Source organism: Dromaius novaehollandiae, chromosome 7 (assembly GCF_036370855.1).
Source record: "Dromaius novaehollandiae isolate bDroNov1 chromosome 7, bDroNov1.hap1, whole genome shotgun sequence".
Classification (NCBI taxonomy): domain Eukaryota; kingdom Metazoa; phylum Chordata; class Aves; order Casuariiformes; family Dromaiidae; genus Dromaius; species Dromaius novaehollandiae.
In genome coordinates, this window is record NC_088104.1 from 2,686,304 (window position 1) to 2,710,803 (window position 24,500).

The window sequence follows — 24,500 nt, forward strand, 5'->3', positions numbered from 1 at the left end:
GTTTCTCATATTGACCCCCTGTAAGTTCCTAAATTCAGTATGAACATAATGAAGTAATTTGGAGAGAAGATTACAATGTTTATCTAGCACTCTGCCTGATGGTGGAGTCCGATTGTGTCTAGATACAGAACAGAGTCATGTCTCATAGCACTCGGAAGAGGTACAGGAAGAGACACAGGTCTGCACACAGGTCTGAAGAGGAAATCGTGTTTTCATTAATTTCTTGCTCTACCTATTGCTTTTAAGCAAAGCAGACTTCATGCAGCCACATAATACTAAGAGATTATAAAAAGAAATAATTTCCCTTTTTGGGCAGTTATATTAGGAGTTGGAAGGTAGAAAGTGAGTATGATACATCTGTTTGTTCTTAGATATCAAAGATTCTTACCTATTAACAGTTCTGATTACATAAAGGATCCTTTCAGCAGCCTGTGACTCCAGTATTATTGCCAAGAGATAATTTTCCATGTTTACCTTTATTTAGTCTGGATTCCTACATATACATGTTGGTTGTACCAGTTGGATGAAAATGCAGTTCATTAAGTAACGGATACATATTTGTATATGCTCTGGAGTCAGATCTGCTAGCAGTGACCTTACTCCCAACACATGAGTTATTTATTTCAATGGCAAAAATAATGCCTGATGGAACTAAATGAAACTGGCTTATAACATGTAAGTTATATGCAGGAAACGCAACAGTAGAAAGCAATTACATGAGAATGAGGGGGATGCTCTTCTTGATTGCTGTAAGCACAGTTAATAAAATCCTTCTACAATAATGTAGTGAAGATCATCAGTAGACATTATCTGTTCAATTTGTCAGTGGATTTCTATTTATTTTCTGATTAAAAATATTTGCAGGTAAGTTTGAGTGTGTTCGAAGGAAAAAATAGCACTCTGCCTGACTTGTATGTTCATCTGAGTTGACTTCATGTTTTGATTTGTGTTGTTTGTATATAATTTTCTGTATTTTGTCTGTCTTAGTTGTGTTTCAAAAGTGTGCCATTTTTTTCTTATGCACTATATAGCATGCAAGTTCTTTTTTAGAAATGTGTTGTGACCTCCTGCACCTGCCCTGAGGCTATCTGCAATAAATTATCATTCTTTGTATACACTCTGTTCTCACTGAACTCTGTGAAAACAGGATTGGACTCCTGAGTAAGACAAGATGATCTTTAAAAAATAAATGATCGAGGTACAATTCTGTTACCAATGCCTTAAAATAGCTTGGCATTATTATATATTCAGTGAATTTCTTTTCTCTTCTGTTGTGTAAGATGTTTTACATTTCTCTTCGTTATGATGAGTATTTTAAAATGAGATCTTGTCCAGTTAAAAATTTTAAAAGCATTTGATCTGCGAAGATTGCTTTTTCAGCTCAATCTTGGTGATTTAGGATAGAAGTGAAGTTTTTACATTGAGTGAAAGAAATGTAAAACTAGTCACACAGATAGATAGGCAGCCTCTCAGGCAAATAAGGGGTTTACAAAGTCTGGCTTGTTGTGCATGTTCAGCTTTCCTTGGCTTTGGTGGAAGGATTTTGCAACTTCATGTCTTAACATAAACATATCTCCTGAAGATATTTTGTCTTTTTTGGTGTGGTTAACATACTCTACTTCCTTATTACCAGGTCGAATATAAAAAGGAATATGAAAAGAAGAAAGACAAATATACTACAATTGTGGATACTCCAGAACACTTACGGACTACAAAAGTGAACAAACAGATCAGTGATGTAAGTGTGGTCAATTCCTTGCAAGCATGCCTTCTGTGAATTCTGACCTTTGAAGTATGATGCTTAACAATATGGCATTTCAATAGTCAATTAAAAAATATTTCTCATCTTGATTTTTTTCAATTTACACCAAGACTATCGAGAAATAATGTGATCTAATAATTTGTATCTTCAGATTATTTACAAGTTGGAATATAACAAAGCAAAGCCTAAAGGCTATACCACAATCCATGATACACCTATGTTATTGCATGTGCGCAAGGTCAAGGACAGAATAAGTGATGTAAGTAAACCATCCTTGTCTATGATGTCAGAAAGACACATAATTAACTTTTTAGTTTGATATATGGTATTTCTAAAACCCAGATGTAATGCTGTAATAAAAATTAGCTTCTTATTAGAATGTGTTTTTATTTTCATGTAAAACTCCTTCTGTATTTAATGTTTTTCCAATAATGCAGTAGAATCTGGAAGTATTTAGGAAGTTTTATTACGTAAAGTTCTGCTGTTGCTCTTGGAACATTTTTGCTGGGATAGAGCAGCCTTTGCTAGTAATAAAAGCCATGAGCTGGAACTGGTATCTAATAAAAGCAAGGATGTTGTGAGTCTGTTTCTGGGTTTTCTTCCTATTTTGGCTAATAACTTTTGTGGAGCCATGGTTTAGACACTTTATCCACTACTCTCGTTATTCAGTTCTTCTGTGGGCATTGTGAAAATGTAAGGTAAGTGTTTTGTTCTAAGATAATTATATAGAGATTCTTGAATAGGGGACAATGGAAAGCTAATAAGAAGAGAAAAAGAGGAAGATGAAGTGGATGGAGTAATGCTGTAGGACTTTGGAGTCCTGGTCTTAATTCCATCTTCGACCTTATGCTTTCTGTATGACATTTGTATTGTTGTTCATAAGAGTTCCCTAAATAAAATGAGGATATTAGCACTTTCATAACTCAGGGCAGTACTGTGAGAGTAAGCACCTTGAAATCTGAGTGCTTCAGATGCTGCACTGATTATCTGTATAAAGAATAAGACTAGGAGGAAAAAGTAACAAAATTGTCCAGATACTAATGTGGATCCTAAGAGACAGATTTTCAAAAGTGACCTGTGAATTGAAGTACATTTTCTTGTTCCAAATTTGAGTGCTGAATATGAGATTCTGTAAAGGGATTTTCAGAAAGCATTGAGTGTGGCTGTCAGAGAATAAGTTTCTTTAAATCATTTGTATTGGGTGCCAAAAAATAGATAAAATTACTGTACACTTGGAGATTTTGGTAAATTTTAGTCTACACTTCATGGTGAGTTGTACCTACGTATTTTCAAATGCCAAAGGAACTGCTGCTGAAGAGGACCCTTCTTTCAGGCAGATGATTAATACCAAGTTGTATTGATATGATTTCTTTTTCTTCTGTGAAGATTTTATCTTGACAATTAGGAGCAAATTAGTTAATAGTAGGTTTTTCATATTTTCCTGCTTTTCTTGCTTACAATGGTAACTTTAATGTGTTATCTTTGTAAACATTTTTGATGTTTTTCTTTCTTTAGCTGAAATACAAAGAGCTGTATGAGAGGAATAAAGCTCACTGCAATGTCATAGCTGATTCAGTTCATATTAAGACTCCAAGGCATGCTTACAAGCTAAACAGCAATGTGAGTTCTGTTTTATTAATACTTTCATTGTTGGGTTGGGACTAGGGATTGAGACTAGCAAAGGAGACCAAGAGAAATTATTTTTCATTTCTGTTGAAATTCAGTGAGCTTAGATATTCCTTCTAATTCTTGCACTGCTTGAATAACATATGTGTTAATTTATTTCACACTAAAATGCTCATTTATAAAGATTGTCCTGGAGGTCACATGAGGTTCCCTGTATGTCACACGGACATCTACTATTCTTCCAGCTCCTCTCTATTTCTCTGACAAAGAGGCATAACTGCCTCTGAAATTCTCCTTGATGATGTTCTTATAGAAAGAGCAAGTTCTTTTTAGGAAGCTCTCATTTGTTTTCTATTATTTGTGTTCTTGCATCCACTGTGATAGGCAAGGAACTGAAAACACTCACTTTCCTCAAAGTCATGACATCTCCATCCCTCATATTCCTTTCTCCACCCAGCAGTGGAAAACCTAAAGCAAATGGGCTCCCACTGGGTTGGTCATTATTCAGAGGAAAGCACTAATATGATGTAGATGCTTTTTTAAAAAATTTTTTTAACCTCTTCTCTCTTTATTTGGTCCTGACCAAAAGAGAATTTGCATCTTGTATAAATTTGATACACAACCTCAGATTAATTTATTTTTTCTTGTTTTTTCCCTATAAACAGCTGGATTATAAGAAAAAATATGAAGCAGCTAAGGCTCATTGGCACTGGATTGCTGACAGGCCTGACTTTGTGCAAGCGGCCAAGTCATCTCTGCAACAGAGTGATGTAAGAAAATTACAACAAGCTGAGACCTCTCCCCTTTTCACAATAAAAAAAATGTTGTAGAAGGTTTGGTGTCATTTTCGTTGTCACTTATTTTCTCTTCCTGCAGTATGAATACAAGCTGGACCGTGAATTCCTAAAAGGATGCAAACTCTCTGTCACAGATGATAAAAACACAGTATTGGCTTTAAATAATGCCATCTTGGCAAGTGATGTAAGTATGTGAACACCCACTTTTTCTGTTCTACTAGAACTTTACATGCTACATATCCTACATTATTGGCTTGTTGCTCCTATGAATACACTATATTCAAAGCAGAATCTTGCTTGTGAATACTATTCAATAGAATCATTTTGCAGAAAAAATGAAATGATAAGGAGGATTTATTAAACAGAGGTTAAACAGATTAAGCCTTTCTCTAACAAATTGAATCCTAAATAGAATTTGCAGTTTTCTCAGAATGTTAAATATGCATTAATTTCATTAATAATCAAGATTTGAAAATTTTTTCTCAGTCTGACTTCATTATTCGGTTTGGTGTGTTTATTTCATTAACAAATGGGCAAAACCAGAATAAATTTGGTCTTGTAAATGTCAGTGACCTGATTTATGGATTTGCAAACTAGATAAATATTCAGATTTAACATTGCCTGAACACCCTAGATTTTTAGTATATTTATAGATTCCTGTTTTTAAAATGCAAATGCTATCTGGAGAAAAATAAAAAATTAAGCAACACGTTACTTACACAAAAGACAAAGTATGTTTAATAGTTACTAGCAATATATTCAATATATTAATAAAATTCTGCCTGATAGCTGTAGGAATATATAGTCTGGAAAAAATCTTGGCAAACATCAAACTACGGGATCACCTGCAAACTTTTGCACTAACAAGCGGTCACAACTTAGTTATTTCTTTTTAGATTATCACAAGACAAGATACATATTACTTAACATATCTTTTCTCCCTGCTAGATAAAATACAAAGAGAAACATAACAAAGCGCGAGGAACATACCATGTTGTCCCAGATACACCTCAGATCCTCCTGGCTAAAAGTGTCAGCTCTCTTGTGTCTGAGGTAAAACATCTGACATTCATTGTTTTTTTAAATAGGTCCTTTTAATATTCTGTGTGGGTTTGGGTTTCTTTTTTGGTTTTGTTTTTTTTAACCTATTTTCCTTCTGTGCTTTCAGAACAAATACAAAGAACATAGCAAGAAGCAGCTTCCACATGGGTCTTACACAACCCTGCCTGAGACACGAGACACTGCTCATGTGAAAGAGGTGACCAAGAACGTCAGTGAGGTAAGTAACTAGTGTGATAATGATTTATGGTGACGTTGTTACCTGATACCTCTGACTGTTTAGACTGTTGCATGCTTTAGAGTACATGGTATAGTCCCATCACAAAAATGCCCAAGGAGTCAGGAAAGGTGAATTCCCTGCCAGAAGGAAACTTTAATAATGAGCTAAACCTGTTTTATTGGGAAGCTATTGGAATATTCTGAAGAAAAGCAAGCTGGTTAAGTGCTTAGGGGTGGGCCTTGCTTCAGGTTCCACTTCACATAGAGCACAATATAAACTCAAATCATCAACTGCAAATAGCAAGTTTTAATTAGCTAAAATGTAAATTATGACCAGCAGGCTGGAGGCAATAAATTTTGAAACTTAGAAGACTGCATTTTATCTGTCTTAACAGTTTCTCTGGGCTTAGTTCCAAGTTTCAGTAGCATTTATGTTCATGTGAGATTACAAAATCACACATGGCTCTTTTTGCTCTCAACAGACAAATTATAAAAAGAAGTTTGTGAAGGAGAAAGGCAAGTCTGACTATTCTGTGATGTTGGAGCCTCCTGAAGTGAAACATGCCATGGAAGTGGCTAAGAAACAGAGTACCGTAAGTTTATCTTGTGCTTTCTTTAACTGAGTAGTTTGTATAAGCAAATTGAAACCAAAGTCAGCGGAAAGAAACACAAGTTTACCTATTTCGGGATTTCCTCCCAGCCTTTATGTTCAGGTGTAATTCTGGAGGACAAAGATGTGAATATTTACAGATGTAAAATTGTACAGAAATAAAGGACTTATTTGAAAATCATATCTATATTTAATAACATGATAGAATTTAAAGTAATTTCTTGCAAATCAAATTTAATAACTTCTTTCATTCCTTCAAATACAGACAGAATTGCATGTGCTTGTTTATTTGTAGATGACTTGCAAAAACTGGTTTCCAAATCCATTCTTTGTGAAATGATTAAATAAAATATCGTAAGCACTTTTCCGTGAGCACTGTTGGGTCCTTATTTATGTATATTCCTCATGAACAAACATCAGTAATCTGCTTTCCTCTGTCTGTCATCACGGTTTAGGTTGAATACAAGAAAGATGCCAAATCCAAGCTCCTCTACACACCTATAGCAGATAGACCAGATATTAAAAAAGCAACGCAAGCTGCCAAGTTAATTAGCGATGTGAGTGGTTTTTTTAATCTTCTGTATAACTACTTAGCAGTAACTTTAGTATAAAAAAAATAGTAAAGGTAATTAGAAGGGTATGTGGTCACTACTAAGCTATACACTTTTTATGTTTTCTGTATGTTAGATTGAATATAAGAAGCGTGGAGAAGCTGGCATAGGTGTAAGCATGCTGGGACGTCCGGATATTGAACTTGCAAAGGAGGTGTCAAAGCTAACTAGTCAGGTAATAATAAAAAATGTAATAATAAAAACTTTGTGAAGCTTTCAAGCAGTGAAACTAATGAGGTCATATTGCCTGAGACATGATATTAATTTATAGAATAATATTAGTATTATTGCTGGAATTATTTCTAGATTAAGGGTTAAGGGAATTTTTTAAAGGAAACACATTGAAAAATTAAATCCTGATATGAGGCTATTTCTTTGTTAAATAAACAACAGCTGTTTGGATTGAGTGCTTGATTCTGCTTACAGTGATATCAGTGAGACCTGATTTCACAACTTTCTTGTCTTGCAGTCATTTATATCTGCATAATGGCTACAAGACTGGTCAAGTCACTTTCTCAAAAATTAGGCTGGTCGAGAATTGTGCTCAGATGCTAAAACTCTCCTGGCTTTAATGAGAGCAGAAGTGGCCCTCTGTAACAGTTGGAGAGAGGATTCATAGAAGGGGGAGACAGGGAATTTATAACCTGTTTTATTTGTGTTCTTTCCTTCACTTTCTATACTTCTGTCATCTCTAAATTCTTCTTATGTTTCCATCATTTTAAAAATGTCATTTATAATTCTTCTATAATGGCCAGTATCAATATTTTTAGGGAATAGCAAAAGCTAAAATGTAGAAATGTACAGGTACCTGAATAGTTTTGCAACTTACGAAGTTATAAATTCTATGAAAACAGTTGGTATGCAGCAGAATTAAACTGGCCTTCCTACAAGACGCTATTGGTCCAGTGGGTAAGTCTATATGTCCTAAAGATAGAACAAAGGACAACTGGTACCTCTAAAAGCCAGCTGATGGTTTTCAAAAGTGTTGCCTAAAAATGAAGTAATCCAGAATTAGACACCATTTGTTGAAGAAACCTAGAAACTCTTAGTACCTCCCTTGTCTCCAGCAGTGAAATGGATATAAATTTGTTGCTTATGCACTTGTGTGATATTTTTAAAAAAGTAAAATAAAAATCAGCACTTACACATATAAGCATAAAATATTCTTACATTAGAGATTTTTAATAACTTTTCTACTGGCTTGTTAAATGTAGGTAATGGAGGTATAGAATTTCCTTAAAATGATGCCATGACAAGATCTTTCAAATACTAAGGCTGAGGTGTTAGTCGTACTCTCTTTTGTTTCCTTTTCTGGGTATTGGCCTTCAAAGAAGCAGCATTTTGCCTAACTCCTATTTTCCATCTTTATGAGGTGGATATTCAGTTTCTTTGTGCCACTTCCTTTCTGTTCTTTGCCTTTAAAAGAATCCTCTATTTTGACATTAATATGCTGTATTAATATAAGCTTGTGTACTTTTATACAGTAGCCTTGATCTGCAGTTAACGTGAAGCACATGCTTGCTCTTCCCTGTGATAATTTTTTCCACCAGGTTCTCAGTTCTACTTGGTTCTTTCTCACCACTTCATGCTTTAATCCTTTAATTGTTTGCATTTCTGATCTTGCTTTCTTGCTACGCATTATAGGCAGAATACCTCAAACGACACATGAGAGGGCATGGAGCTGCATCTTATGATACACCATGGATGAGAACCTTTAAGAAAGCTAATATGCTAAGTAGTCATGTAAGATAAATTTAAGTGACAACTGGGAATGCCATTTTTATGCATCTTTCTCTTTTCTTGCATATTATTTTTATAACTACAAGTCGTTTAAGATTTTAAGATGAAGCATTTGCACTGGATCTTTTTGCGTCAAAGGTGTTGAATGTAGCAAAACTTGTGAGGCTGCTCATCTTGATATGACCTTCTTTTTTCCTATGGAAAGACAGTGCAAGGGAATTCTGTGGTTGGAGAGTTTGTCTGTTCCAGAAAGAGCACACAAAGCTTGAAACTTTACTGCAGCCTTCATTCTGGCCTTGGAGCTTGCAGTGTTTTTAATGGAAGTTTCCAATGCAGTCATGCAACAGAAAACTCACATCTTTCACATAAAAATACCAAAAGCAGCCAAATAAGCTTGACTTATGGAAATACGTGCTTTGGTATGACAAGCCTAAACGATGGTGCAGGTCATTTTCAGGGAACATTCATACCTTATGCAGGATACTCCCACTAGAATTTCAAGCTATTCTGTTCATGTTGTGCTGGAGTGGCATAATGGAAGCATAGTGCACGAGTAAATCAGTCCCAGAGCCTCAGAGAAGTCTGCCCTGTAGTGATTTAAGGGCAAATATTTTCTTTTATTTCTTACCATCCCAAAAGTTATGCAAAACAGAAAAACTATGGCTGCGTAGCAGTTGAAGTAGCAGTAGACAGATTTGTGCCATTTCTGTCTTGCACATGTATTTCCAAATGAAAAAAGGGATTTATTGTTTCTCTATGTCTAGCCATGACTGCTGCATGCAACTGTTGCATGTTTGAATGCCAGCTACTATATTTGTCAAAAAAAAAAGAAATATTTCACTGAGACGAGGACTTTTAAACTGGCACCTAGTCCAAAGAAATAAAGTACAAGAAAAAGAAGAAGTGATGTTCATTCTCATTCAGTGATAATGAGCTCCTCCTCTTCCATGCTTTTGTTCTGATGCTCACTGGTTCTCCTCTTAGTACTGTAAACATGCTTTGATAAGATTATGGAGGTCCTGAGAGAAAATTAATTATTTCAGAGAAAATAATGGAGCAAATAACAATTGGTGTAATCTTTAACATTGTTTTTCTTCTGGGCATTTCTTCTCAGACTAGCAACATCTTTTATCTTTATACAACATTATATCTAGTTTGTTTCTCCACTTGCCTTCTGCAGTGCTTGCTTTTAATTTTGCACAGATGTTTCAATAAGATTTCTTCTGGGTTTAAAAAAGTGAGTTCTTTGGCATGATGGTCTGATCTTGATCATATGTTAATATTACACTCACATAACTGCACAGATACTAGTAAACTTATTTTTGATTTTCATTTTTGTGAGGTCAGAATCAATACTGATTCCCTTTATGTCAAAAATGTTGATATACATTGTTTTGCTAAGCAGTTGTGTAACTTCTGGACTTGCCTGCTTCACTGTGTGTTTTATTTTATCTGAATGTTGGCATATTTTGCAAAACAAACAAGGAGCAGTGCTGTACAGCATGAGGGATATGGTGCTATATGGACGAGTGTGTCAGTGAATTCAAAAGTGTAAAATCTGTGGAATGTGATTTAACTCTGCATTCAAGCATCTTTTTTTTTTTTTTAGACTAACACAAAACTATCTGTTTATGTTTCTGTAAAGTCGTTATAATTTAAAAACCTGTAGTGTGGTTCACTTGTTCCTCAGTTTAATTATCAGTTCTTCAGTAGTTTGTTTTGTTTCAATTTTTATATAAATATGGCTTGGGAAATCAGTTTTTACTGAAAAACTATTCATACTCTTTCCTCATCAGCCACGGTCTTATATTATTTGAATGCTTTTTAAAAATATTATTTTGGTCCTGAACAAGATCAGACTCTTTTAGAAAGACTGATGACAGTTGGTGAGTTCTTATTCTTTAGGCCAGGGGTGAAGGCTGCTAGCTTTGTTAGTGTAAAGCATCTCCGAGGAAATGTGTATTGGCAAGTGGAAAGAAACGTCATCACCTGACCTCTTTCCATACCAGTTAGAATACTACTGCAGGGAAGACGTGAAAAAAAAAATCAGAATTTTTATCCTGATGGTTATTCAAATGGGTGTGAGCTTACATGCTAACTGTGGGCTCAATTTAGACAAGCCAGAACTTAAGGCTACTGTTTTGAGGACCAAATCTTTAATTCTTTGAGTTTTTCTTGCACTCTTCTGAAACAATTTCATGAATCTCTGATAGCAAAATAAAAAACAAAAACAAAAAAAAAGACCACTAAAGAAATGTTCCTGATGGAATAGTCCCTTCTGCAGGTTCACAAGAAGCAGTGAGGAATTAACTTGTAGCTGTAGCTGAAGCAGTGTGATGGGACAAGACATGCTGGATGAGGGACCTCGTTTAAGTCATTAGCAAAATTCCCATTCGTATAAATATTTCTGTGCCTTCAACCTACATCTCCTGAAATTTCCTGACTTACTTACAATCGTATTTATGAATATGGTTTATCTTGCTGATGTCAATCTGCTGTGGTTTGGAAGCATTATTGAGCCTCTTGTGTAACCTAATTCCTAATAATTGATTGTATCATTATTCTGTATGTGATCATTACCATCTTTATTTATTTCTGCTTTATATAGAACACTATGTATATAACAATATATAAAAAAGCATTTGGTATGTCTGCTGTCTTTAATGTTTGTATGTCTTGAGGTAGTTTTTATAGTTCATATTGCTCTGAGAGATGTGTAAAATTTTCTTTTAAATACTCTTTATGCTTGTGTCAGTTTGTCTCTTTGTGAAATGCAATAATCTCTTATATAGGCACAGCTCACATCAAATGAAAAATCTTCATGTTTCAAAGGGTCAGAATTTAGCTATATTTTGCCAACATAATTCTCTTCACTGTGTCTGCTACTATTTTTGCAATGAAGAGATGCTACTTGTGCTCTGAATGAAAAATTGCAACTGATATTTTGTAAATACAGATGTAGATTTTCTTTCCATGTCAGGTTATCTTTAAAATAGCTTTTATTCCAAAGGATGCCTTCAAGTTACTGCTTCTTTGTTCTTCTGCTTACTATCAGCATGAGATACGGTTTCTTTGCCTTCTGCAACCAAACAAGTTAATACTCAAGAGTACTTGTAATACTTGATTGTTTTTGAATTTAGGTTAAATACAAGGAGAATTTTTCCAGAGAGAAGGGTAAAAAGCCAAAGTATGATTTAAAGGAGGCTAAAATCTACAAGACCATGAAAGATGCTCACAACATGGCTAGTGAGGTATGTCTACTTATCCATTTCCCATAGAGAAGTTAAAAATTTCAGACTTCATTAATGAAGACCTTCTTTATATTTTTAATACAGTAGGTATCACAGGTTTTATTAACAGTCTTTGCTGATAGTGTTTGCCCTTTCCTACCTGCAGGTGAAATATAAGGCAGATTTAAAGAAGCTTCATAAGCCTGTCACAGACATGTCTGAATCGCTGATTATGAACCATGTCCTGAGTACAAGCCAACTCGCCAGTGCTGTAAGCTCATCAGCTAACCCCAGATCCATTTGATTTTTCCGTTCTTACCGATTCAATTCTGAATTGATCTCTGCTAACTATTTCTGTAACAACTACTCCCTCTCTTACTGTTCCTGGGACATCGCCTGGTAGTGATCTCTTCCTCTACTTTCTAATTAGTACTTCCTAGTCAACTAGCAACTTTGCCACATTTATCTGCTGGGCAGTGAAAACTTTATTATCTGTAGAACTGCTAATATTTTAAATCCTCTAATCATTTTTAGTGGAATCCTTCTTTATTACATTTTAACTGATTGCATCTCACTAACAAATAATTTTTTTTCATTTTTTTCTTTTTTCTTTCCTGCTTACTATGATTTAAAACTTTTTTCTTTTTTTCTTTCATTTTTATGTTTAACATCCCCCTGTTGTAGAAGTACAGAATTACTCCTAACAAAATATTTGGTAATTTTATTGAGAAAAGACAAAAGTCATTATTGCCTGACAAAGCTTCTTCATGTTTCCCCTGTGTTTTCTTTTTCCTCTTTTTTAATCCTGGTTTTGAAAAATCTTTGCTGCACTTGAAATGATCAGAAAAGATAAGTGTTCACCCACATATTTAGAAATATCTGATTTTGGGGGTTAAACTTCTTGTTTTGGTTTGGGTTTTTTTTTTTTTTTTTTTTTGGCATTTCTAATTTCTCTTTGATGATCCCTTGAAGTGTTGCATTGATTGGACCTAAGAAGCAGATTTGCTGAGGGTTTTTTTTTTTATTGAGATGATTTTTGACACCTTCCCTTCAGTACCAGTACAAGAAGCAGTATGAGAAGAGTAAGGGTCACTACCATGTGGTGCCAGATAATCTTGAACAGGTTCATCTAAGGGAGGCATCAGAACTACAGAGCCAAGTAAGTTGGTCACGTTTTCATTAACCTCACTTATTCAGTACCAAAATCTCCATCACAGAAGTCATCCTAGCAAATTCTCCAATATATAACCATCTCTGTGCCTGTCTGTTTTACAAACACTGCAGAACTGAGAGAACAGAAGTCAAGGAGAAATATTTGCTCATTTGCTCTTACAGAACACATACAAAATGTCTGTATGATTTCCACATTCTGGAGTAGATCATGAAGTTATTTATTTCTGCTGTACCTAGATCTTGTTGCACAGTATAATACATTTGTCAGGATGATTTCATCTGTAGAAAAAAAGAGACAGATAATCACAGAAAGTGGAGACTGAAAGCAGTAGGATTGTTGCTGGCAGTATGTTTTCTATTGCTTTACTCATCCTAGTCACAAGTGGTAGGAGAGTTCTGCCTCTTTTCTTCTGCTACAATAATTGTGCTAACAATCCAAAGCCATACCTACTGTTAGATGTGTCTATTGATATTTTTCCCCTCTGGAATACAGCAAATCCACCCCAGAGAAACCCATCCTCTGATTTGGTCTTTGCTCTTTATTCCAGATATTTATTGAACCTACAGCAAGAGAAATATTATTGCTAGATCACAAAGTGCCATAGTAATTGTTTTGCTGCATGGCACAGAAGGACAAAAAGGTTGCATAGCAAAGGAGTATAAGAAAAAGGTCATTAATCAGTTTGCATTTAGTGTAAGTCACCACTTGTTGCTCTAGTTTGAGATCTACATCTTCCTCAGCTGAAGACCAGTCTTACCATTACCTCATGCAGCAGTCTAAAAATAGATTCCCTAAAGGCAGAATGCTAAAACTTGAATCAAGAATATCTTCATCCTGGTAGATATTTTATGTCCTGGACACTGACGTGCAGAATTAGGTAGCAAGTCACTGAACTGCATCTTTTCAAACCCTGCTGCTAACGCTCTAGCGATCCACTGATGTATACCTGGCTGAGCTCAGCCAGGCTCAGGAGCAGCCTGAGAGTCTTCAGGTTAGATTTTTACAGCTGCCTGTCTTCCTTCTTGTGATCACTTATTTCTTGAAATCTGAGCTGATACTGCTTATCCTTTGCAACAGGAAATAAATTAGTAGAATTTGAGGCCACACACATTTTACTGAGCTTGACCTTTGATTTTACATTTGACAAGAATTAATGTGGATCTCAGGAAGATAATCAGTGTTAGCAGTTTGTTTTTTACCTGAGGTCTGTTGACTCAAGTAAGCTTATACTAGTTGATGAGTTCGTTCTTCAATTATTCAGGAGGGTAACTTTTTTCATTTCTTCTCAGGTGAAATACAGAGAAAAGTATGAGAAGGAAAAAGGAAAACCTATGTTGGACTTTGAAACTCCAACGTACCTTACTGCAAAAGAATCTCAGCTCATGCAGAGTGAGGTAGGATTAAAATCACTACTGTTAGACTGAAAAACCTTTATAAAAGTATTTTTCACAGTTAAACTTTCACAGTGATTTAGACAGGCAGTTATACTCTTGTGTATGCTGATAGACTTTAAAAAGTTGTTACATTACATCATATGTTTCTTTACATTAGGTATGAAATACTACTTCTAAAATTCATGAAATTTCCCTGTGCAACCCTGAAGTATATATTTTCTGTATTTTTTCTTGAAAAAGTTGTCAGTAAATGAAGCTAAAGCAAAGTTTTGAGTCTGTAGAAGAAATGTGATATGAAGTGCATTTCATTTAAGCTCTTGCAACAGAGTATGTTAAGTATGTCAGTTACCAAAGTCCATGGGAAGTTTTTTCTAGATGTCTGTGTAAGTACTTTGGTTATTGTTTTCACCTGAGAACTCTAGTTTTGAGAAAGCCATTTATTGCCTGTTTGTCTCTGCTGTCACAGTGTTCTCACTGACCTGTCGTTCTGTTTCCTCAAGCACTTATTTTCTGTTTGTTTGAAGTTTTATCCTGTTCTTTCACAGATGAAGGCGTATACATGTTGACTTACACACTTGTATAAGGCCCTTAGTGATTATGTTTGAGTGATTCCATTGAATGTTTTCTCTACATATATAAATTAGCAGAAACAATACAAATGCAGGGTCTGGTCATATTTCCATTGGAACCAATGCTCTGTTTCATGGACTTTAATAGAAACAAGATTTATTCTTTTAGCTGCCTGCAGCACTGAATGTAGCAGATTGTCACTGTGACATTAATACTGAACTGCTGCTACTTTTCCATCCTCCCAATAGTTTTTCACTTAATTAAAAGTAAAAATGTAATAAATATTTGCTATTTTGCGTTTTTTTTTTCTCCTTCTTACTCTCATTAGAAAGAATATAAGAAGGACTTTGAAGAGTGCATTAAGGGCAGAAACCTAACTGGCTTGGAGATTACACCATCCTTATTACATGTCAAATACGCAACCAAAATAGCAAGCGAGGTAACGGTGACTCTGTCTCTAAATCCTCTGTCAAATAATTCCACTAATTATCCTCAGCATTTCTTCTTCACCACTTTCTTTTCCCTAACCGTTCACATTTAAGCATGTTGACTCATATTTTTGTGTTGTGACCTAATTTGTTGTGGACATTAATTTCATTGTTCATTAACTGTTTTCATATTTACTGTATCTCTTTCTGACATTCATTAGTGTAACTGTTCCATTGTGGGATGTATGTGTGTGCCTTTTCAATTTACGTGGAACAATTTTTACCATCCTGTATTCTGTTTCTGTAGTTTGTATATAACCCTCTACCATATTCTTTTTTTTTTTTTTTTTCCCCAGATCCTTTCGGATTTTTTTTTTTTTTTCATTTTTTTGCAACAAAATTGTGGTGTGTAGAACTCTCTCTAGTCTGGCTTTGCAGTTTTGTTTTCTTTCCTCTGCAGAAAGAGTACAGGAAGGATCTGGAGGAAGGTGTCAAAGGCAAAGGTCTAACAGCCTTAGAAGAGACTCCAGACATGTTAAGAGCAAAGAATGCAACTCAAATCCTAAATGAGGTAAATGAAAAGCTGCTTGGAAAATATGGATGGATATAACAGCCTTCACTTGATAAGTGCACATGATGGTATAACACCAATATGAACTAATCAGTCACTAGAAAATCTTGAGTAGAAAGAAAAAAGACTGCTTTTTGGCTGAGCTTGAAAATGGGAGCCTGAACTTGTAGCAAACTGTTCCTGGCTGTGCAGTAACATTTATGTCGCTGTCAGGGATATAGATGGGAATCAGGTGCTGTGATCAATAGCCAGATCAGTCAAGGGGTAAACTAAATCAAGATGGTGATGCAGCAAGGCTAAGGGTAGGAACTGAAGCTGCCAGTTTTGCAAGCTGGGTGTCCTAGGTCACGAGCAGTTACCAAGGATTGGGAACCAAGACTGAGGAGACAAGAGGGAAAATGAGAGGTCAGAAAGGGACTAGAATGAGGGAAGCAGAGTAGCATACTTCCGCAACTGGGAGATACACTGTGCACAACGAGCTCTTTTCAGGTGCTTTATACTTAAATGGGTATGTCAGAAACACCAGCTGTGCTTATGGGCAGTTCTCCCTCCCCAAGACTGACAAATGCTAAGCTGCTATAGCAGCCCACTGTCTGCCGCTGCAGGACTGATGGCTGAGGAAGGGTCTGCCAAGCACTGATGGAGAGAGCTGGCCAGCAGACTGTCAGGATGCAAGCCTAGCAGTGGCTTTATTTACATAGTGGACTGGTATAATAAATATTTTATAGTGACTGTTTTTGTAGGTTAAGCTCATATTTTAAGGGCTTTAACTTCATGAGGCTGAAAGCTGAAAAAGTATCTTTTTAAATGTTACTGATGATATGGCTTGTTAACAAAATACTCTATAAGATAAGCATGCTGATTGACAACAGTATTTTGTACTTACTAATGCAGCAAGTGTTTTAGAGTTATTCAAAGAGCCTATATATTATTACCACAGAATATTAGAAGCAGACATATTCGGCTCAGTTCAGCAGAGCTGGCATAGAGAGATATGAATTATAGCAGTTTATACAAAATAAGTCTTTTAGACCTTAGTGGAAATCTTTTCCATCTTTGGGGAGAGCAGCTGCTGTTGCACTGAGGTTTTTAGGGAGGATATTCATTCCAAAAGGATCCAAATATCTCAGAGAATCCTGACTCCTTGCATTTTTAGACATTCTAGGCATGATACTTCTGTGTCCGGTTTTCACTACCACATGCAGTTTGCACGCTGCTCCCTCCCTATTGCTGCTTTTCTGTACAAGTCATTTTTTTTGTGCTGCCACAGCCTGATGACCTGAAGAAACTTATACGTTGAGATTACTGATGTGAGAAAGAAGAGTAAGCTTGATATAGCTGGTCTGTAGTGTGCCTCCATTTACTGCTGCAGGAGTGCAGTTTGTTCTCAAGATTTAAGGGATACACTTTTTAGTATATAGTATTTACACTTTAGTATATCGTAGATACAATTTAGTATTAAAATATAAACTTTAATGACATTGTGTTTTTAATTGTGATTTTATATTACTGTTATTCCTATTTTGTGGTGTTATGAGACTGTCTGAAGTTGCCAAAGGGATTGCATTCTCATTGACCTTTTAAAAGTATCTATTTACTATCTTCATTTGCAGAAAGAGTACAAAAAAGCACTGGAACTGGAAATCAAAGGAAGAGGTCTGACAGAACTGGCTTTGGAGACACCAGATTTTGTGAGAGCAAGGAATGCCACTGACATTGCCAGCCAGGTCTGTGCAAATAACTCGTATATCTTATCTGCTGTCTTTTTCTGTGTAAACCAGATGAAAATTGTCATACATGTGATTAAGGCAGCTAAGTGTAAGCTTTCCCCAACAGATCAAATACAAACAGCTGGCAGAAATGGAGAAAGCCAACTACACCAGTGTTGTTGATACTCCAGAGATTATTCATGCCCAGCAAGTCAAGAACCTTTCAAGCCAGGTAAGCTGAGTGAAGAGATTTAATTATTGTTCATTTGGGAACACATGAGCAGATACTAGTTTAGCACATTTTTTCTTCAATAAATCTGAATAACTACCTGTTCAGGAGATACACTGGCAAACCAGATTTCCTAGAGCTGTGATGGGGCATCTCTTACATTGAAATTCCATTTCAGTATGTTGTTAATTCATTCTAATATGCATAAAATGGAATAATAATTTCCATTGATTTTTGCAGTACTGAAGCTAATTTTGTTCTAAGTAGATGTAGCTGAATTTTCCTAACCCTTAATAACTTTAAGTGTTTATTTTAAGCACTTATATAGAGATATAACCTGAGTTTATATCAGACACAGAAGTCTCACATTTCTATAGAGATGGGCATTATGCAGCAATAAGCAATGCCAGGTTGTTTATTACTACTTTTATATTAATGGAATGAATTCTGTGTTTTGTATCAGAAAAAGTATAAGGAAGATGCAGAAAGGACCATGCCATACTTTGTGCCTGTTGCAGACACTCCAGAAATGCAGAGAGTCCGTGAGAATCAAAAGAACTTTAGCACAGTATGTATATGCATAATAAATGCTGTTACTGCCGAATAGCAAAAATATGCAGCTTTTTTGTCGTTTAAGAAGGTCCCAGTATCACATTCGAACCCCAAATAGGCTTTATATTCTCAGGGATTGTCAGTCAAGGGATCTTCTATGTACACAGCAGCCTACTTATGTGTTACACAGGCAACCAAAATGATGTAGTGATTTTCTTGAACAAGAACTTCCTTGCTGCTGCAGTGCTTTGACAATTCTGTGCTAATAATAGAAAATTATACTTACAGAGGTTGTCTGGTAATGCCAGTGGGATTACCTGCAAGACCCTATGGTCAGAAACATGAACGATTACTCCACAATCAAAATCTGTCTCGAAATCTTTAACTTTCAGTGTTGAGACTTAATTCTTTTAGATACCATCTGGCATCTTTCAAGATTTTTCAATTAATTTAGTAAAGGCTTTCCTATTGCTAATTTAAATGAAAATACTTGTAACTGTGCTACATCTTTATATCACAAATAGTGATGTTGAAATGACTTCTTTAAACCTGTAAATTCTCTATTTTTCTTATGCTCAAAAAAAAAAAAAAAAACACTGAGAGTAAGTTTTTATGGCCTAGACTCAACATTTGGTATTTAACTTTTTTAACAGCTTCAGTATCAGTGGGACCTACAGAACAGTAAAGGAAAAGTTACAGTGGTACAAGACACACCAGAAATACTGCGTGTGAAAGAAAACCAGAAGAATTTCAGCTCGGTATTTTCTGTTTTCAATGCTTATTTCAAAAAAAAATTTTAATATGTTTAATTATTTTAGGCTCTTACCTTGCAAGTGGTTAGGTTCTTCACCTGCTTAAATGAATATAAGAGCTTTTTCAAGCAAAGCTAATTTTATTCTAAGTAAATTTACCTGATTTTTGCTACCCCTTTTTATCTTTTTTTCACAATCAAGAGATTGACCTCTTTCACATGTACATAGCTTTGAGGTAGTTAAACAATCAGTTCTGTGCTTAAAGTAGTATGACCGGTATCCACCTTTTTTTTTTCATGTGGGCCTGTAGGTAGTGCAGTCTTGCTGTGTTGCAAATGTCTTACTTCAGTGAGAAGTGAACTGTCTCTCCTGATTTGTTTCACATTTCATGTTTGACCATGAAGTGTTGAATGTCTGCTGTATTGTTTTGCAACTAGCATCATTAGCATAGTAAATAAAAGAAATCTGTGTAAATTAACAAATCAGAAAAAGAACAAATTAAAACTACAGCAAATGATAGTTTTCAATCCTAAAATTAGTCTACAAATGTATTGTTATTCTGCTTAAAATGCATTGCTGCAAATATAAATGATCAGTCCCTTCTTTGCACAAATGATGCTTACGTAGCAGGACATTCTTCAGATAGGCAAAATAAGCTTTACTGTCCTTATTCGGCAGTGAGTAGAGGTGATCCCCCATTGCTGGCTTTCAAGATGCACCATTGTGTACATCTCACTGTCATCAGCCTATATTCACTCTCTAGAAGAAATAATGCTGTTTTGTATGCTTAACCTTGTTGTCTTGATTCTAAATATTAAGATTTTATATAAAGAAGATATTGGAACTGGAACTACTATTGAAAAGACACCAGAGATGCAGAGAGTTAAGCGAACCCAGGATGCAATTAGCTCGGTACAAAACAATTGATTTTTAATACTCTACCAGTGCTAATTCAACTTAAAATAATGTAGTCTTTCCCCTCTTTTTTTTCTTAAATGTTGCTAACTGTGGTTTGGCAATAATCTGTCCAGTTAAGGGTTACTTTCTAAGAGTTTTTGCTATTCTTATTACTTAATAATTTTTCTAATGATTAACAATCAAATTTGTTACTTAATCCATTTCTAAAGCATTAAAGTTCTTGTCATAATTCTAATCCCAAATGTAGTTTATTTAGCACATTTCTTGTAAAACTTTTATGTTATATAAAAATTTTAATACTCTAAAATTGGAATAAGGAGATAAGTATGTATTATTTTTCCTTTGAAAATTGTGTTTGTCATGCTTTGTTTGAATGCTGACATCATTTTAGTATAAAAGATACTAACATTTCAGCTGTTTGTTTCATGCACAGTATGTTAAATATGTTCTTGGGAAATGCTATTTTTGTATTATGCTAAAGTAGAAGTGAGAATAGCATTGATATTGAACACTTTAATTGTTATAATGCTGGATGGTGATACACACTTCTGTTGAAAATGATAGATTTTTACAGATACAAAACTAAATATATTTCATTGGTAGAATGCAAGACCAAATGGTATCAGACCTATTAAAAGGTATTTATGCCTATTTAAAAATTCTTTTAGTACAATGCCATTAGTAGTGAAATCTCATCAACAGTTCCGGTTATCTACTAACAGATTGCTTGTAAAGATGATGAGAATACTTTAATAGCAACTCTGCTCATGCTGAAGCTAGTGAGATCTTTAAGTCTTCAGCCTCCTTGAAATCAGGATAATGCTCTTTATATATCTACAATATGAATCAAGGTGCTTTTTTAATGCCATTAGGCTAAGATTTTTAGAAATTATTTTTAATTTTTAATATCACAATTTGCTTTGGAACCAAATGTGAGATATCTTGAAATGGCTCATCTGTTAGAGATCAGGAGTTGTGCTCTTGCTGAGATGAAGGTCCTGGGAGATGTTAGATACAAGAATTTGGAGCTTCAGCTGAAAAATTCTGGCTCAGCCAAGACTCCCTGCTTTTTTACTCTGAGCTCAGTTATTAAATTGCTTCGTAGAAATGGGGCAATGTTGCTTTTTTAAAAACCATGAAAGCAGAGAAACTCTTCATCTCTGCTTTAGAGGAATATTCCTGGCTAACTGCCCACCTGGTGTCTAAGGAGTCCAGGGCTAGAAGAAGGTAATTTCCAAAGGCAGGAGGATGAGATTCGGTAGGAAAAATGTCTATGAAGTACACACTAAGATGGCCAAGGGTGCTGTGATAATAGAAATAACTCTCATTGTTTCCTTGTTGGTTTCCTTCCATCAGAGCACAGTCAGTACCTGAGATTTCAGTGTGTGTGTAACATGTAAATGACCTATGTTTCTTTGTGCATGCAACTTCTTACCCATACATGTGTTAACTGTGCATTAATTTAACCCTTCTAACTTTTACTGATGTCTCTGCATTTGTAGATTAAGTACAAGGAGAGTATTGGCAAAGGAACTCCAATTCCTGATCTCCCAGAAGTGAAGCGTGTCAAGGAGACCCAGAAGCACATCAGCACGGTAGTGGCCTATGTTTTCTACTTACCTATGTAAACGGCTAAGCTGTATCATCTTACTTCCACTCCTAAAAAGTCCTTTATTTTTTTTAATGGTGCTGTCATTTTTATCCAGGACTTGGAGAGAAAATATTCTTGCAGAGCTCAAGCTTTAATCTCTTTTGGTGTCCATGGGTATAACTCACTGAAAAGAGAACAGAGCTCTTAAATCCCTATATTTAGCAGGAGGTAGTTCAAATACCTGAATTTTGCAGTAATTGTTACTTTCAGGCATTTCCCAGTGTTATTTCTGTGACCTGTTCTAAACGCAGAGCTAGGAACAAAAAATCCCCAGATGATCTCTTACAATCATCCTGAAAAAAATGGAGCACCAGAGAGAACTTTTGTGAAAAACATAATTGGAGCTTTTTTTGTAGTCACAAAACCTGGTGACAGTTTTAAGTGGAAGCAGTATCTGACTCTTTCCTTAAGGAGTTAAGTGTAAGTTTTAATAACTACACCTTGCTTTCCTGATTTTGAGTCCTGCTTTCCTACTCTGATCTCTGCACACTGAATTGAGGCAGGATATGGTCTTTTGATTATTGGTACCTCAGCTATACAATGATGAGGAGCTGACGCCCATATAAAGAGTATCTTATGATTTTCCATGCCTGATTTTATGACTACCTTTTTCCTTTTGAGCTGTTCCCAATATTAATGGTTCTTGTAGTTCACTTTTGCATCGTTGAGTTGTATTTTCAGATGATCCTGCTTTTGTTAACCTTCAAGTTACCTCATTTATTTTCTTTTGCTTTGAATGCTTTATTTTATATTCTTTGTTTCAATGACATTAAGCAGTGAGATGCAGCTTTGTAGGTATTTTACTAGTTTGCAAAAAGAATGAGCACTGTATTCATAATGTATTTCTACATGATTACGTTTTAAACCAACCCGGGCATCTTCTGTGCAACTTCTTTAGTAAAATATGCAAATTTTTTATCAAACAATTGCAAGTTAAATTAAGTGTAATAGTATGAGAGCTAAAACTCAATGAGTTTTCTTATTAGAGACCTAAAACAAGATAAAATTGTGCTGTTCCAAACAAATAGACACAAAGATTAAAATAAAATGGAGCCCACAACTAAGTATCTATGTATTTAGACATGTCTGTAAACGGTTTGGTTGTTAACACTGTAACAAAAGCCCTGGAAATGTTAACTACCAGAAAAGTAATACAATTAAATTTTCTAAACTAAAGTGAAGAGCAGAAGATACCAACCTTTCACCCCCGATAGCATAGTATTGAAGCTTGTGTCCTCTTATAATGACATAATCCATTGACTTGAGTGTGTTTAAATGCCTAGACACAGACTTCAAGTACTTTGCTGAGTTGGTGACTGCACTTGAAAAAAAAAAATGCTGAGTAAAATACGTTGTGCACATATTTACTCATAATCACAGATTATATTTACCTATAAACCAGGTGAATTACCTGTCCAAATGTACTGTAATTGAGTTCTTGTGGAAGGAGTATTATCTTCTCACCTTTCTGGGTGCTTGTATTCTGCAGGTATTGTACAAAGAGGACGTAGGGACAGGTATCCCAACACCTGTCACTCCAGAAATAGAGAGAGTCAAACGCAATCAAGAACACATTAGCTCGGTATTTAAAAAAAAAAAAAAAAGATTATAATAACTTTTTTTTGCATAATAACATCCTAACATTTTCTGGTTTTCCTCAGTGGTTTAGAATCTCACACTGCACCTTTTTTCTCCCTGGCAGTATTTTTAACTCATTTATTCTGCCTTTTTGTGCTTTAATTTTTGGGGGTGACTTACAACTTTACCTGCATTTCTTTTGAGAACCAAAACTAGAGGTAAGCTGTGAAATTAACGTGGTGCTTCTTCCCATGTTTGTTTTATCTTAACCCTTTATCTCCTATGTATTTTTATTCATATATTTACAGAATAATCAACCACAAGCCATGTCTTTAATATTCAGCTCTAGAAAAAGTGTGAAATTAATTTAAAAAAAAAAGTGATCCTAACACTAAATATAACTTACAAAATAGTCAGATTTAATGATTTTTGCCTGTGTTGAGCACTTTTTTTCTGGAAACTTTCTTGTACCTCACAGGTGTTATACAAAGAGGGCTTAGGGACTGGCACCCCAACACCGGTCACTCCAGAGATGGAGAGAGTCAAACGCAATCAAGAACACATTAGCTCGGTATTGCTAAATAAAACAAAAACTACCACCTCGAACTTAAATCAGTTCCCTTTAACTCCTCCATATTAAATTTTTTTTTATTCTTTGCTGAACTCTAAACAGCCCTTTCTTAATCAAGTCACTAAAAGCTTGTTAGTATCCTTATATTTTAATTTTTCACCTAAGTCTAACTTAATTGTCATTAAATTGTTCCAGCTGTGAAATTTTAACCTCATTTACTTAAAGCAGTTAAGCAGTTCCTTTTTTTACCCACTGAAACAGTAATATTTGGAGTGAATGTCGCTCTTCCTCAGTAACACAGTTGGTCCTTCTAACAGTCTTCAGACTCACCACACTGGTGCAGTGCAATCATAAACGTGAACTCTTAACACTTCTTGAAGGAAAGCAATTTAATGCAACTGGTGTGTTATCTCTTTTCTTGTTTTTGCTGTGCTGGATGCTTTCTTCTATCCTACAGGTCTTTGTAAAGAAAACGTGGGCAGCACCCTCAGATCCCTGTAATATAAAAGATGAAGAAAATTTCATAATTAAGGAAATTACTGTAGTAATGAGTTTCTATCCAGACTTGTTGCTGCTCCTGACCCATTCCATTTGAATCACCATGCACAGTTCCAAGTGCTTTGTGCCATAATTTAGTGGTATATTTCTGTTTTAATTGGAGCCGCTTAGGACTAATTTTGATTCACTCTGACCCAATTCAGACATTACTGATGTGAAATCTAGCCTTGGTTTAAAGTTCCTATGCCAGT

The 24,500-nt window shown here is 35.3% G+C and overlaps 1 protein-coding gene across 1 annotated transcript in view; it reads left to right on the forward strand.

Annotated features, from left to right (window-relative positions):
* Positions 1-24,500, forward strand: part of NEB (nebulin) — a 142,201-nt gene that overhangs the window by 104,889 nt on the left and 12,812 nt on the right. Inside the window, exons 129-152 of the mRNA XM_064514551.1 lie at positions 1,634-1,738; positions 1,914-2,021; positions 3,278-3,382; positions 4,054-4,158; positions 4,265-4,369; positions 5,134-5,238; positions 5,354-5,464; positions 5,946-6,056; positions 6,529-6,630; positions 6,761-6,859; positions 11,565-11,675; positions 11,821-11,925; positions 12,709-12,813; positions 14,118-14,222; positions 15,121-15,231; positions 15,681-15,791; positions 17,405-17,518; positions 17,628-17,732; positions 18,193-18,297; positions 18,935-19,039; positions 19,853-19,945; positions 21,454-21,546; positions 23,092-23,184; positions 23,659-23,751. Coding sequence (XP_064370621.1) covers positions 1,634-1,738; positions 1,914-2,021; positions 3,278-3,382; positions 4,054-4,158; positions 4,265-4,369; positions 5,134-5,238; positions 5,354-5,464; positions 5,946-6,056; positions 6,529-6,630; positions 6,761-6,859; positions 11,565-11,675; positions 11,821-11,925; positions 12,709-12,813; positions 14,118-14,222; positions 15,121-15,231; positions 15,681-15,791; positions 17,405-17,518; positions 17,628-17,732; positions 18,193-18,297; positions 18,935-19,039; positions 19,853-19,945; positions 21,454-21,546; positions 23,092-23,184; positions 23,659-23,751 — 2,505 coding nt within the window. The remainder of the gene's footprint in view (positions 1-1,633; positions 1,739-1,913; positions 2,022-3,277; positions 3,383-4,053; positions 4,159-4,264; positions 4,370-5,133; positions 5,239-5,353; positions 5,465-5,945; positions 6,057-6,528; positions 6,631-6,760; positions 6,860-11,564; positions 11,676-11,820; positions 11,926-12,708; positions 12,814-14,117; positions 14,223-15,120; positions 15,232-15,680; positions 15,792-17,404; positions 17,519-17,627; positions 17,733-18,192; positions 18,298-18,934; positions 19,040-19,852; positions 19,946-21,453; positions 21,547-23,091; positions 23,185-23,658; positions 23,752-24,500) is intronic.